Source organism: Trichomycterus rosablanca, chromosome 5 (assembly GCF_030014385.1).
Source record: "Trichomycterus rosablanca isolate fTriRos1 chromosome 5, fTriRos1.hap1, whole genome shotgun sequence".
In the NCBI taxonomy this organism is placed as follows: domain Eukaryota; kingdom Metazoa; phylum Chordata; class Actinopteri; order Siluriformes; family Trichomycteridae; genus Trichomycterus; species Trichomycterus rosablanca.
In genome coordinates this window covers 36,507,143-36,524,139 of record NC_085992.1, presented here as the reverse complement: position 1 = coordinate 36,524,139, position 16,997 = coordinate 36,507,143, and the positions used below count along the sequence as shown (strand labels likewise).

The 16,997-nt window shown below is 35.6% G+C and overlaps 1 protein-coding gene across 1 annotated transcript in view; it reads right to left on the bottom strand.

Annotated features, from left to right (window-relative positions):
- Nucleotides 1-755: 755 nt before the first annotated feature.
- The window catches only part of lrmda (leucine rich melanocyte differentiation associated), a 433,718-nt gene continuing 417,476 nt past the window's right edge, over nt 756-16,997 (bottom strand). Inside the window, exon 8 of the mRNA XM_062995130.1 lies at nt 756-999. Within this exon, the coding sequence (XP_062851200.1) occupies nt 920-999 (80 nt within the window). The 3' untranslated portion in view covers nt 756-919. The remainder of the gene's footprint in view (nt 1,000-16,997) is intronic.

Sequence of the window (16,997 nt, the reverse complement as noted above, 5' to 3'; positions counted from 1 at the left end):
GCTTTCGTTCCTCCAGGCTCCTGCACGGCAACATCTGCCCCCGCAACACACCAACTACACACAACGTTTGTGTGCACACATGCACATACACACAAACACACACTTACCAACTTAACACCATTGCACACAGACATTTACTGTACACACAAGCACACACAAGCTGCCCCTCATACGCTCTGCACTTGCCAAATGAAAATAAACTATAATTAGGGATTCAAGTGTGTATCAAGTGCGTTTCTGACAGAAAAGTTCGACTTGCTTACAGCACACCATTCAAACATTCATTTAAATCAAGGCATTTGTAAGGCATTATCAACACTACAAGTTGGCAACACTGGATTTCTGGACTTTGTCTTAAAAAAGGCAAACTGTAAAAGTTATGAATAATGTTGCACTCATACATTACATTTAAGAGAAACTGAGAACTATAAAGTAGTGGAATTAATTGTCTGTGTGTGTTTAACTTTAGTTGTGACTTTGAAGAGGGCTCATCCTGGGTGTCCTTATGGACTAACTGCAGAATCAGGTGGGACCTTTGACCTGCAGAGACTTGCAGTTGGACCAGGCAATCCATCATGGAGCAATAGCTGTCAGCACAGGCACTTGGCTCAGTGTGTGTGTGTGTGTGTGTGTGTGTGTGTGTGTGTGTGTGTGTGTGTGTGTGTGAGAGAGAGAGAGAGAGAGAGAGAGAGAGAGAGAGAGAGAGAGAGAGAGAGAGAGAGTGTGTTGTAGGGCTGCTTAAAGGCAATAATGTCAATGTGAGTGGCAGTACTCAGGCAGTGAGACAGGGATGAAAGGTGGCAGGGATGGCACACTCAGCAGAAGGCTGCATTCGGCTGTTTAAAATGCATGTGGTGACATAAAGACATGCAGGAAGGAATCCACATGAACCTCATACAGCGGCCTGTCCATCTGTCCCTCAGAGCTGGTCGTTGCGGATGAAGCGATTTCCCTCAGAATGCTTGCCGTAGTAGACATAACGGCATTTGGCAAACACTCCTACAAACAAAAAGAAAGAAAAAGTTTGTGAAAGTAATATACGATTCAACTCAAAAGTTGACATACAGCTCTAAGGTGACATGTATGTCATGGCAGACCTGGGATTGTAATAGCAGGGCCTAAATTTAGGTACAGGATTGTGGGAACTGTGTATATATTTTCAGTAAAACCTGCAGTGTTTTCAGTAAGGAAAATAATGCACAGAAAGAACACAGTCATCATTTTGTACTTAGAACATAAGATACCTTTTAGATGAACTGATGTATACATTTAAAGGAAAAAAAATCCAATAATGTACAGTAAAAAAATAAGCCTAATAATCTTATCTGCTGATTTACCTTAATAATGTGCAATAAAAACTCTTGTTTGTAGTGAACAATTGTGATTTTAATTCTGAGTAAAGCTATGGTGATATCTGTAGTTATGTTAACTACAGTACTGCAGTGAGTTATGAATTTAGATTTACCACAATGTATATTGTTGTGTTTTTCTATGGCATATTTACCTTACACATCTATGAGGAGTTACATTACTATAAAGTATTTACACAATTCTTTAATCAATAAAATCTTAATTTCACTCCTGCAATTGAACAAAAATCAAACCCTAAAATTGCACCTATAGTAAAATAATGCTGAAATTATTTGTTGAAAGTCCTCTTTATGTATTCCTGTCAGACACTGAGAATACAGACCTCTGATTCAGTCTTTTTCTCACTCAAATGTTGGCATGAGTGGCATGTCAGGGGAGACAGCACATCTGTCTCAAGTCTAAGAACACCAGAAAGACAACATTTAGCCTCAGGGTTCTGTCTAGACAACAGGCAGCACAGACCTGGAATCTACTGTATCTGTGTGTGTGTGTGTGTGTGTGTGAGTGTGTGTGTGTGTGTGTGTTGTGAGTGTTGAGTTCACTTGGAAACTTGGACCTACAGCTTACTTGGAAAACTCTTTCATTTATATATAATTTCATTTAAATTTAATAGTATTTGGATGAAAAAAGTTTTCATACCTGTGTTTATAATGCAATTGTTAATTTTTTTTGTAATTAATGGTCTATTTTGACAGGATGAAATGTGAGTATAGTATCAAAATTCATAATGTCTATACAGCTTGCACACTGTTGTTCAAAAATGTTCCATACATAATTTACAGCTGTGCTGCTTGAATAGAAAAGAATAGAATATTAAGAATTTTGTTATAATTTATCAAGTACAGGAAATTAGATTGCTGCCTAAATATTGTAATCACAAGCTACAAGGACACTGTAAACTCATTCTCCGTTATCATATCTGCTTCTTATAAGACATGGTTCAGATGGGCTTTTATTATTACTGAGTTATATGTTCTTATGGTATTAAGAACGTGCCCATTCTTTCTGAAGTGTTTCAACAAAGCAAAACCTCTCTTTCTAAATGAATGAATTATTACCCACAGGTATGTTTTCAGTGAATATTAATTACTTGGGTTTAATCTGCAGGTAACATTGTAGTAAATAATTCTAATTCCTCAGACAATCAAAAACATACAATCTTTTAAATAAATGAAGTACTAACTATAGCACAGACAAAAATCAGACACCCTGTACCTTAAGAAAATGATTAACCCACATCTTAAGTACTAATATATGATTGATAGATTCCTCATGTCTTATTAATAACTAAATAATCTTATCTGTGTGCTTACCTGATCTAAATGAAGCACTATAAACATGGCGCATCATTAACAGAATATCTAAACAATGTACTGTGAGTACATAACTGCTGCTAATAATGACTAAATTGTTTAATGTGTGTGTGTGTGTGTGTGTTCAGCAACAGACTGTGGGAGGGCAGAAACAGAAGGATATATCCTTCTTCAGAAGCAGCAGGCACATGTCTCAAGCTGGGTGGCTGATTCACCCACTGGTGCCAATCTGTCTCGTTTCAAACATGATAGCACAACCCACTGATCTGAATGAAATTCTCTGTTTAAAGATTTATCTAAGCATTCCAATTTAAAACACACAAACTGAAAGCATGTTGAATTTCAAAGCTTTTAAATTTCTGTTGACTTCATAGCTATAATTGTCATATTTTTCAGTGACATCAGTCTATGTTTGCACTGCTGATATCATTATATTACTTTAAAGAAAAAAAATAAATAACCAAGTGTTTGTCTTCCCAAACAACCAATTTAAATTTTAACCAGTAAACTACAAATTCTAGACATCCCAAAGATAACTAACATGATGCACCTGATCACAAATGGGAAAACAGTGAAACTCCTCCCACAAGAATTATGGATAGCATTCACAGTTAGCAATTTTTAAAAGCAGCTTAAAATTCATATTTGTACTTTAGCTTTTAGTCTTACAGTGGTTTTCTTTTGTTTTGTATTAATTGTTTAATCATTTATTTTAACATATATTTCATTTTCAGTTTTGATTTATTAATTTTCTTATTTTAAAATATTATATTTCTATCTATTTATATATTTTACACAATGCTCTTTTTATTTTTTTCCAAACTTCTGTTTTGTATTTTAGGTAAAGCACTTTAAGTTGCATTTTATTTATAAAAGTGCTATACAAACAGTTATAATAATTATTATTATTCATTTTCCCTGCCCATGTGAGATACCTCCAGGTACACAGGTTTGTACTCAGCTTTCAAAAACATGCAAAAGATGGGTTGACTGCTCTTAACTCTACCTTGGTTTCAGTGAGTGAATGTGTCAGTGTGTCTTGTAATGAACTGGCACTTTGTCCAAAATGCACACAGAGTTGTGTCTATTTAGAGTAAACTGGCAATTTTCTTTCTAGAAAAGCTGTTCAAGTTGGTTGTTAGCAAGCAAGCTCACTCTGCAAACATAAAATGTGAAAGACATAACAGCATAATATAGTAACACTGTCTAAACCTAATTGAGAACCAGTGAATCAGTCAAGAACTGACTATATTTACTATGCAAGTACCATGCACAAGCTTCTGTTCAAAACAGACTACAGATATTTTACAAATACACACATTAATTAATGTATATGACCAGTGATACCTGTGGCAAATAGTATGGTGGTAAAACCTTTGAGACAGAAAAAAATCTTACAGATATTGTATCCAGGAAAGCAAAAAAGCCTTACTTAACCTGCTGTCTGAATGAAAAGGATATTAAATTTTCCTGTGTTCTTCCTTCGATTCTTATCTAGTGATGCTTCAAAAGCAGTGCTAACCATGTGTATATGAACCTCTGAGCCAGTGGGAATGTGAGCAAAGAAATAAAAGCTGAAATAAATCACTGTCTAGTATTATTCTGACATTTCACAATCTTAAAGTGCAGTAGTGATCCAAACAGACCTAAGAGAGGGAACTAGGATTAAATGTCAGGAATTGTGAAATATTGAGTTTAAATGAATGTGGCTGGCAAACATTTACAGAGTAGTGTTTTCTGCAGTGTATTGAGTTAAGAACTATCGTGACATAACATGAGTGGCTGGTAGATGTTAGTTGCTGTGCAACAGAGAAAACCCAGCAAGCTGGTGGAAATCTGGCAATGACAAGTTTGAGACAAAATTGGCTAAAAAGTTAGAAAAAATGAATAACAGAAGATTTGTTGAGGAAAATTGTCATCATCATTTGTTCTATTCAAAAACAGTGTTTATGCAGAATGCGTAGATTGTGAATGATGGCTTGAGAATCCCAGATTGAAAAGATGACAACAGTAACATGCAAAAGATAAATGAGAGAGAGGTGGAAGAAAAGAGAGAGAAAGAAAGGGACAAAGTGAGAATTGATGGATGTAGACTGCAGCTAGGTGTCAGTGCTTTAGTAAATGAGGCAAGGACAAGTGGTATTATTGCTGTCAATGATCTCCCGACAGGAAAACAGATACCATGTAGCACTGTAGTTTTTAAATAGACATCAAGTGCATTAATGACAAAAAGGGCAGACTTCAAACTCAACGGCTGAATGATGGGCAAAGGGTGGCAGCACTCTGAGCGGAGCATCAACGTAATCTGAAAAGACACTGTCAGTGCAGGCATAAGACAGGCCTCTGCATCGCCCACTGACACACAACAGAGATGAGGACACAGATACCGGTGCCATATTAGTGCCAAGCATATTCTAACACTAGCCTGAATCCTAACCAAACCTGACACAGACTCTCTCTTTCTCTCTCGCTCTCATTCTCTTATTTCTCTGCGTCTTGGCTGACACGGTGCTGCAATGGGGTGCTGTCTATGCTCGCTGAGTTAGTGCTAAGCCCTGTTCATGTCGGCTAGAGGGACACGCTGACCCAGCGGCCCGGGGAAAAGAAGTCAGTCTAAATTTGGACTTTTGTACAAAGCGACGTTTTTTTTTAGCCTCACCCCTGCTCGTCCACACTGTCCAAGCAGCTTAAGGTGTGAGAAGCTGTCTGCTTCAGTCAGTTCCGGAAACCATGTCTGTATATGTCTGTTGGAGTGTGTAACAGAGCCCTTCACTCTGTGCCATGCATAAAGTCAGAGGTTTGGACAGGGTAGCAAACAGTCTTCCTCTGTGTGTGGCAGGAGCACATACTCCATCTGCAGCCATCGCTCTGTGCGCTAAGGTGCTTTTCCGTACTTCCGTACATTTGGTCTGTTCAAGTCTTTTATATTTGAAGTCAGCACAGCCCTTCTAGCAAACATGGCAATTCCCTAGTACCTAGTTAAATATACTTTTTAAAAAAAAAGTAGGGTGGGTGGTTCTGCCCTTTTTCTACCTACCATATTTAGGCATTGCTTCACTGGGCAGATCAATGTGCTTGAAGGTAGGCATGTCCCAAACACTATCAATCACAATCTTTTAGAGACATGATTAATACGGAAAACAGCAATGCAGTTCCTTTCTCCCAAAGAGCAAAGCAATATGGTTCCAGCTTTCAGCCATGGCATAGTTGTGACATTGTTCAGGTTGAAGAAAAGTTCTAAATTAATTAAATAGCCTTTGCTAATTAAACTAAATAATGTATTTGTTATTAAAATAATACATATTTTTAAAAGTGCATATTGGATTTATATTTTTAAATCTATATAAAATATATGTCAAAAATCATGGGGTCCCAACTCCGTGATCAAAAATTGGTGGTATATATAATGATTTTGGTTTTTATGTATTATTTTTACCATTTTACCCAGTTATCTCCCTATTGTCTTGTAACTTGTCAATCAGACAATTTATTTATTTATTTATTTATTAGGATGTCATGTTTTACACTTTGGTTACATTAATGACAGAAACGGTAGTTAGTGCACTCTGCACTTTACTCACTTTACTGACTCGAACTTTATATATTTATATTCATTCACATTTCATCATTTTTGTACATCTGCACATAAAGAGTCTTTAATCAATACCTGTATATATTGAACAAATGGTGCTAGATTTATGTAAGTTTTATATAAGTTTTATGTAAGTTAATGTGTATATTTTTTGTAATTAATGTGTATTGCAACTGTGAGGGACTATGCACCTCACCTTTCACACCTGTGTTAATGTGACGTGACAATAAAGTGATTTGATTTGTTTTGATTTGACTCATCACACAAGATTCATCACCTCACAAGTTTAAGCTCAAACCCATTCATGGACAATTTTGTATCTCCAATTCACCTCACTTGCATGTCTTTGGACTGTGGAAGGAAACCGGAGCTCCCGCGAAAACACAGTGAGAACATGCACACTCCACACAGAAAGGACCCAGGACCTTCTTCCTGTGAGGCGACAGTGCTACTTACTGAGCCACCGTGCTGCCCTGTCAATCAGACAAAACACATTGAATGTGGATGCCCAAATTTGGTTGTTTTCATGTGTCCTATGTGAACGTACCTATGATGAAGTTCTCATAAAAGTACCAAAAGTATCAATGGGTAAAGCTAACACAATATTAACCATTAAAAAAGCTCAGTGGAATGGCTTGCTCATCCACCATGACCCACTGCAAGCCTGTAGCCTATGTGCTACAAGAGAAAGAGTACTGCACACATCAGACAGATATATTTAAAGCAAAGTCTGATAAATCTGATGCTAGTGTAAGTATTAATGTATGAAAGCACTGTGATTGATGAGCTGCAGCAGTGGCCAGCGTTGGCTGATAATAGAGGCTAAAACCGAGTAAATGCTGGCCAAGCAGTTTATTATGCTGCAGTTTTCATGGCAGCAGTTGACAAACAGAGCAGGTCTGTAAGATGTCCACTTTCACTTGTGGTTTCACATTGAGGGCCATGTGTGGAGACGGGATATTGAAGGAAGTACAAAATATGGCTTGGACAGAGAAAGAGAAGCGTGTTCAGTGTAAACATGCAGACAGGGTGAAGTGTGATACAGTGCAGTGCACTCAGAAAACTCCACATGCAGCCAGGTTCCTGCAGCTGGACTTTGCATTGTCTCATGATAACTAGAGAGAAAATAAGTGAAAAAGAAGAGCCTTTTTATTACAAAACCTTAGTGGAAAACAGACCTACTGGTTAATAAATAGAGATTATAATGACAAAGCCAGCTAAATGAACTTAAAAAGTAGATGTTTCTGAAGATGCCTAGTTTTTGGTGGTTAATAAAGCACAAGCATATGGAAATAAATGATGTATGACAGAGTGTTGAGGCTATTTTAGCTGGGGTTATTTCAGGATAAATTACAATGAAATAATGAGGTTATTCAGCGGGATGTAAGAATGAACATAGGGTAGTCAATAGGCTCGATAAGTAAACAGATGTTTATAAGATAATTTAGCTATGAGAGTGTAAAATCAGAAGCATTGTTTTGGTTGGCTTAAAGTATTTACCAAATAATGGTAATGGTTCATTAATATTTGCATTCTAGACATCAAATTACAAACCATAGTTATTCATATATAGTGTCCTGCTTTTGCTACTTGAAAAGCTTGCTATAACATAAGCTGTTTAAGCACTGTTTGTTTGTTTGGATTTTTAATGCCATGTTTTACACCCTTTGGTTACATCCACAAAAGAAACATGGGATTCATCATTACACAAGGTTATATCGAATACAGTCATGGACAATTTTGTATCTCCAGTTCACCTCACTTGCATGTCTTTGGACTGTGGGAGGAAACCAGAGCAGAAAGGACCCGGACCGCCTCACCTGGGGATCAAACCCCGTTAAAGTGCCACCCATTAAAGCACCGAGTTGGTGGAAAAGGCTTGGCATGCGATCAGTATTCCAATTTATACCCTTTTCTTTTTTAACCTCACTTTGTGCACAGGGTATTTTCATGTTGAAAAAGAAAAAGGTCTTTCTAAAACTGTTGTGCTACAGGCTGGTCGAGTGTCTATATTTCTGGACAACCTTGACCAAAATAAATCAGTAGTAAAACATGGAATTGAAATAAAGAAAACAAAATGATAATGCATTGTTCATCAATTTAAAGAATTAATGTTCAATGCTCCCAAAATCTTCCAATGATGTTTAGATTTAATATCTCTTTTGCCAATGAGTGGAAATGTGGATGGTGATTATAGGTGTCCGTTGTTTTTCGCGGGCAGTAACAAAAATAACTGAGCTCTTTTAATGGGACCATTTTACTGCCAATACTTGTCTATAGGGATTACAAACATGTATGTGTGACCTAATCCACTTGTTAACACTGGCTGTAACCAAAATGGCTAAAGCCACTGATTAAAAAGTGCTGTCTAGATACTTTGGCCATAAAGAGTGTCTTGAAAAAATATAATATTGTTAATTGAAGGAGGAACATGACTGTCAAACCACAACAGTCACAAATGCTTGTCCTGCTTATTAAATCTTAAACCTGGACTACAACAACCTACCTTCTGCCTTCTGTTGCCTACCTATAATGCCTAGCAGGTTAAAATGCAAATAAAGAGCAGTGATTCATAAATTGTCTTTTACAGGTATTTTATTGAAAACAGCAACAGCCCTGCGGCAAGTCACTTAATGTCCCTAAGTAACCCGTCAAAGCCTAGACTTAAACCCCATCAAACATATGTGAAGAGACATAAAGATGGCACAGATGCTTGCAATCCAGTCTGACAGAACTTGTGAGGATTTGCCATGAGAAATGGGATAAACTGCTTAAATTCATGTGTGCACAGCTGGTTGAACATCTGACCATAAGCTTGTTGGACATACCATTTCAAAAACAAATAGTAATAAAATAAACCAAGCTTTTCTTCATGTCTTTATAGAGCTTGCTTTGTGCACAGAGGCACAGTAATGCTGAAACAGAAGCCTTCCCTAAACTGTTGCTACAAAGTTGGAAGCATATACATTTCTTGAGATAATTGATTTAATACACGTTAGCAGTTGCTGTGGCTAAAACACATGAATTTACAAAATTAAAAGGGTTGTCCTAATTCTTTTGTCAACATAGCGTATTCAAGAAAACTTCCAGCTGCAACTGCTGCTAAAGAGTCTTTTACAAAGTATTAAAGGTCTCAGTTTTTGATTTTTTATTAATATTATTTACAACTCTAAAAACATTTTCACTACATAAACAGACTGATGAACCAAACTGGTAGAACAACAAAGTATTCATGGCAATGCCTATTTAATAACAACTGTGCATGTCCCAGTCAGGGATATCTTGGGTTATTGGTAGTTATTCATAGTACATGTTTAATGCAGTAGATACAGACAGTATAAAGACCCGAGTGACTTTGATAAGGGCCTTTTCATTATGACCAGGAAACAAAGGATATGTTGTCTGCTATGGACCATCAGAGAAAATACTGTGGCTCAAACTGCAAATAAACTTGAGTAATGGTGATGAGGTGACTGTGTCACAACACACAGTACATAAAACCATCCTGGCCATGATGTGTAGTTGTAAGCCAGTCAAAATGCCCAAAATAACTCATGCCAACCACACTGCAAAAAATGTTTTTTTGACTTAGTATATAGAGTGAAGATTTTTAAAGTACTTTATACGAGAATATTCTAGTACAGTCTTGCTACTTAAGAATTTCACATATAATTTAGTGTGTTACTTGGTGTTTCTTTGTAACTATTTGTCATCAAATAGGACATAGGACAAATAGGACATACTTTGGCCAAAGGGGACTGTTTTATGGTAAGTTGTCATTTTTTAGGAAATTATATTACCGTGCCAGTTAATATTATAAATATTTAAAAAGTCGTTTAACTTTCTACATTATTGACTCCAAATTAGCGTCTGTTAGCATGGCAGAATGAATGTTATGTAGTTATATTAATCGTGATAACTTGTTCCGTTTAATGAACGTGGGCTTAAAACGTTGGTTGTAAAATAGTTCTTTTGTCTTTCAAATACAAATGTGCATTATTAGGCGACCTGTGAGCAAACCTTGAGAAAGTAAAATTTGAGAAATTAAAATTAAAAGGGCAGTGATAGCTCAGTGGTTAAGGTACTGGACTAGTAAACAGAAGGTTGCCGGTTCAAGCCCCGCCACCACCAAGTTGCCACTGTTGGGTCCCTGAGCAAGGCCCTTAACCCTCAATTGCTCATCGTGTTCAGATCATTCTGTAAGTCGCTTTGGATAAAAGCGTCTGCTAAATGCTGAAAATGTAAATGTAAAATTTAATTATAATATGTAACATAACATTCTGAGGTCTACATATAATTACTAACTTATGTTATTTTTTTAATCTTCGTCTTAGGTGAAAGATGGGTTCAGGAGGATAACTACAGTCCACCTGGAGCGAGTGTTTCTCTTGCACTTTTACTTACATCTATTTTTATTTTTTACTGCAAGTTTTCAGAAAAATGTTTAAAAGATTGTTTTGTCCTTACACTGTGACACTTTTATAGTTTGTTTTCCATTTCCATTTTTTACTTTTGTGTAGTGAGTGAGACTTTAGAAAACACGATGTTTAAAAGACATTTTGTCCACTGAACTGTAAGTGAAAATGCATTTTCATTAATTGAGCAAAACTAATAAAAAAGTTTGACAAAAAATGTTGTCTGTCTGTTATAGTGGTTTTTGTATATGGTAATCATTGATGTTGAATTGAATAATGTAAAACTATTTGGCATTTTATAATATAGCATTTTAATAATATATAGCATTTTAATAATATATAATATAGCATTTTATAAGCCATGTTTTAATGCTTTTAGTGCTGCAATGTTTAAGTAAAATCTACTAAGATACAGCTATTAAAATATACTTGAAGCAGTGTGTAGCAAAGTAACTTTTACTGAAGAATTTCTAGTAAAATCCAGATAGAATTGTGAGTAACATTTACTTGAATATATGGTCTGTTAAATTTTCTAGCAGTTTGTACGTGGAAAAACTTAGTTTTTTTAAGTAAATCTTACTCCACATTTTTTGCAGTGCATTAGAAGCACCTGTAATTGGCATACAGGCATCAAGACAGAAAATCAAAGCAATGGAAGAAAGTCAACTGGCTTAATTTTGTTTTTGTTTTGTTTTTTATATAAAGCTTATATGCAGTTATTTAATAATGGCAGGATTGCTAATTGTATGACAAATTAGCAAATCTATTTGGCGAGGAAGGACATATGTATAACAAAAATTGAGGATGAAACTGTGAGTAGACTGTGAGTTTTATTTTTATCTTTAGTATAAAGGCACTATCTAAACTTAACAGACTGCTCCACTGCTTTCATCTGAAACTAGAGATATATAGCACATGTCATTTCTAAGACATTTATGGAAAACAGACAGGAAAGCTAAATCATGTGGGAATGGTCTGATGAGCTAAACCATTATGGCAGGACCTGGCATTATGTGTGCTTTTTAAATATTCCAAGTTTATGTGTAAGAGCACTTACACAGACAGATTAAAATACTGCCAGGAAAATAGAGTTCTCCTGGTGGATTCTTTGGCATAAAAACAGTCAGTCATTGTTTCTATATTGATATACCTGGGTGTTTTTAGAGGACAGTATCATTGTCAGGAGTGGATAAGTGTTTCTGCTCATCCTCAGCCTGCCCTCTCAGACTTGATTGCAAACAACAGGAGTCATCCATATACTCTCCAAATCCCTCTGTAATCATGCACTAAGGGCTTAAGAACTGCATGTCCTCTAATATTGCTCTGCCTTTCACACATTAAATAACATTCTAACCATGAAATCATGTGCATCTGATAAACAAGCTGCACTGCAGGCAATCACTACTGAACCTGGGACAATGTTAATTTACTTTTAAAGGCTAGTGTATGTATATATTAAAGCAAATTGTATTTTGTATTTAATTTTGTAGTTAATTGTTTTTTTGTTCATCTATAAAACAAGTGCTTTTATGCAAAATAATCCTAACAGCACTAACCATTCGTTATAAAGAAGTATAAAAAAAAAAAAAAAACTGCAACCACACTGGCTTGGTAAAACTGTCCCATTAAACTAGACTGTAACTGTGGCTGTGTTATGGGTTACACTGGCTACTGTAACACAAATTGAGTTGAGAATCTCTCTCTGACTAGGTCAGTGAAACAATCCACTGTGTCTGAAGGCAACGTTTGTAGAACAACCATACCCAAGTTCTTACACCAAGAGGCCTTTGTGAGAGCATTCCAATTTAGAAGCATTACTTTAAGAATAATAATATTAATATTAATAATAATAATAATAATAATAATACTAAATTTAGTTATTATATAATAATTTTACTATTATAATTATTAATAATTAAATTAATAATTGAATTAGTATAATTATTCATAATAATTATTATTATTTTTTATATTATTATAAAAAAAAACATTATTATTATTATTGTTGTTATTATTATGCATGGAAAACAAATAAACAACCAACAGAGATACATATTCAAATAAATATTTATACAGCATACATAGCTGTTTTCCCCCCAGTCTCTTATAGATGGGGAAGGTTATACAGAAGGAGAATGTTTGTGCTTATCAAATTTATGATTTATGACTAATGTGTCATCTTCTACATTCTGTTCAATGCAAAGTGTAGAAGAAGCTCTGCAGAAAAAATATAGAAAATAAAAGAAGCAAATCTAATAAATCTGACACATTTTTGCAACTGGTTCACCCCTTGCAAGTTGCCAACAAAGGAGCCAGCAACTATTGAGAAAAAAACTGTGATAAACAGAGACACTTCCAACTAAAGCAAATTAACACTCAATAAGGCACAGGTGACTGTCAGTTTACAGAACATGACATGTCAATTACCTGTGTCTACCAGCCCTATTTGCTGGCCATAAATGGCAAGGCAGAAGGACATAATTCTGTAACCATGCTTCAAGAAAAGGCTTGAATAATGTCAGAAAAAACATAAAACTTAGTAAACATGGCAGCTTTTGGTTTTATAGTATAAATAGTTGCCAATTCAGCTATGGCAACGGCGTACAGGAGATGTTTTTGATGCTTTACTTCTCTTTGTATTTCAAACACAGCCCTCCATAAAAGAGACAATATATTCGCAGTGAGCAGGTGAAAAACCTGGCAACCCTGTATCAAACTACATATGCCATTTTAATCAGAGAAACTGTTAAAATAATCACTGACATGACTAAATAATAACTACATTTAGAAGATAGTATAATGACTAAATAAGATGTTGTAAAAAATGTGCCAATTGTTAGACATCTGACTCTTCATTAAATAAAATGCATATAGCTTGATACAACACGTAATCATAATTTTATGCAGCCGAATGACTAGGACAATTATTAAGTATGGTACAAACCAACAAACTCAATATTACATGTGAGAGTGCCTTAAGCACCAGGCCCTAGGCCAGTACCATACACTTAAGAAATGTTGCAAAATTAAACCTAGGACATTAAACTTGACAACAGCAACTATAGTAGCTAGAAAGCCAAACTGAATAAGTGTGTTACACATGTTTTTGTTGTTTAAAAACCTGAAATGCCATTTTGTTTTGGACTGGTTTAACAGTGGTGGTTATTAAACTGACCTGAGGATTGTTGCATGAGATGATTGCACAAGTACGCACCTTATTGTGTACCAAATGAAACAGAAAATGTGGAAGACGTAAGGGGTTCAAAGCAGCTAGCTGGTTGTCAGTTAAAATAAAGTTTCTGGAGCATGTTTATGAAAGTAGTGACAATGGAATGAGGAGATGATAATGACCATGTTGAGATCAGAGGTAATAGAAGTGTTGCAATCAATAAAAGGTTTTACCAGAATAACAGGTTAAAGCCAACAGAATGTCAGCTATTGTTAGTAATATGCCAGGGTTCTCAGAGCAAATCTAAATGCATGTTATAGAGTTAATCAGATGTTTGTTCTTGTCCATTAAAAAATATTAAGGCCATTACGTAAAAATAACTGTCATTATGATGCATACAGTAAGAATAAACTTAAACATTTCCCAGTGATGTTTATCACAGCCAAATAACTGCAGCACCTGCATGTTTTCAACTTTAGTGTATTGATTAAACTTTTAAATGGTTTATATAACCCAAGGACATCAGTAAGATTAATTTGCGTCAATCTGTAATTCATTAGCCATTTACACCCTACATCCACATGGGCTATCAAGAAAATGCAGGCTATTTTTCAACCCAGCACAGACTCGGGAGCAGGAGCTGAAAATTGCAGCGCATACAAATAAGAAGACAAAGCTGTAATGAAATCTAATGGAACAAACACTCCTAATTAAGTGAATGTTAATGTGATACTGGTAATAACAGAAATAATATTTTAAGCAATAAAACATCCTAAAGATTATTTATTTATTATCTTTAGCAGATATTGGGTTCTAGTTTATGACCTTGGGAGAAATACATTTTAAGTCTGTTAGCATTACTTGATTACACGAATATTTTTTTAAACTGCATTTAACATCTTTGTTAACCACATTAGAATGTATGGCAAATAATACATTTATTGTTTAATAGACAGGTTTAGAAGGTTTAGTAGTGTAGCAGTAATTCCCAGGGTAAAAGAAAGAATACATTTAAACTGAAAATATACACCAACCAAGCACAACATTATGACAGGTGAAGTGAATAACGCTATCTCATCACGGCACCTGTTAGTGGGTGGGATATATTAGGCAGCAAGAGAATATTTTATCCTCAAAGTTGATGTGTTAGAAGCAGGAAAAATGTAGATTTAAAGATTTAAAGAAGCATAAAGATTTGAGCGAGTTTGACAAGGGCCAAATTGTGATGGCTAGACGACTGGGTCAGAACATCTCCAAAACTGCAGCTCTTGTTGGGAGTTCCCGGTCTGCAGTGGTCAGTATCTATCAAAAGTGGTCCAAGGAAGGAACAGTGGTAAACCAGCAACAGGGTCAAGGGCGACCAAGGCTCACTGATGCACGTGGGGAGCAAAGGCTGGCCTGTGTGGTCTGATCCAACAGACGAGCTACTGTAGCTGAGATTGCTGAAGAAGTTAATGCTGGTTCTGATAGAAAGGTGTCAGAATACACAGTGCATCACAGTTTCAGGGCTGTTTTGGCAGCAAAAAAGGGACCAACACAATTTTAGGAAGGTGGTCATAATGTTCTGCCTGATCTGTGTATTTTATTATTATTAATAATAATAATGTTAGATTTATATAGTGCCTTTTACAAACCCAGGTAAATTTACAATGTAAATACAATCTAATAAAAAGAAGTGGTAGTAAGTGAATGAAAGTAAGCTGAGAAGAGATTCTGAGCTGGGTTTTAAAGGTAGAAAGGAAAATACAGGAGCAAATAGATGAAGTTTCATAGTGGACAGTCTGAACCTGGGACAGCCAAATGTCTGAATCCAAGGACCTTATTTTGAAAGACTGGACATATGTATGGAGCAGGTTTTGCTCTCTTTGCCATAACTTCAGTTAATAGAAAAAAAGAAAACTTCAAGACCTACCAAAACATTCAGCTCATTCAAAGAAATTTACGGTAAAAAAAAAAACATTTCAAGGACATGGATCTAAAATCAAAGATTATGAGTTGAAGGTGGCAGTCTTCATTAATAAAGACCTCAAATTTCTTGACTGATAAAGGCCTATCACTCTTTATATTACACCCTATGAGGCTGAGAAGGAAATTGAATTCTGGAGGACATAAATTTTGACTGAAGAAAGAGATTATAGTAGCAGCCTAATTCAAGACTGGCAAAATTAATTTCAATGACATTTATTCTTTATAAAGCAAGTCTGCACGAGGCATACAGTAGCTCTGTGTCTTGGAGATAAGAAAATAGTCATTTGAGGCGGAGTGCTCCGGCAGTTTACAAAGCCTTAATCTTCTTGGAACAAATCCTGGTCTATCATATGGAGACATACTGCACAGCTAACAGCAGTTCTGACCATGAATTCCACCCGCTGTTCATGTCAGCTCAAGTGCTGCTTCTGAAGGTTGTATGGTTAAAGAACTATAACTCAATAATGAATACATATCAGTTTGGAGCTTGTCGGATTTAATGTGTGTAAGAGACTATAGGAAACTGTAGGAGCTGGATGCCTAGTGTGCCTAAAAAGACCACAAATAATTAACAGCACCAACATTAGTAAATTACCAGAATGATTCAATAGACATTTTAGTCCATGACATTAAGTATATTACAGTGTACATTCTGTGAAGCCGACAGACTGGTGTCATCATTAGAAACCAATTCTAATTAAACAGGAAGATAAGAGGCCAAATCATCAACAAAATGAGAAAACTGTTATTTGCTGTTAAACTGATTTCATTAATGGTCTCATTACTATCATTTTTCAAACTCTTTGACACTGGAGGCAGGAATTAATTAATGATGATGTACATTTGTGGTCATTAAGTACGAGCTAAACAGCTGAGTTAGAAAAGACAATCTCTAAGGGTCAGCCATCTGAAGAACAGTGAAACTCCAGAAGAAAAATAACTCACATCAACAGAATTTAGCACTCTCTTATACAGAACAAATACTAACTACTATAAGGTCCAACAATGGCTGTAATGTTTATATGAATTCATTTATTTGATACAGTATTTACTTTTTCATGTAAGTTACACCGATCAACCATAACTCCTTGTTTCTACACTCACTGTCCATTTTATCAACTCCACTTACCATATAGAAGCACTTTGTAGTTCTACAATTACTGACTGTA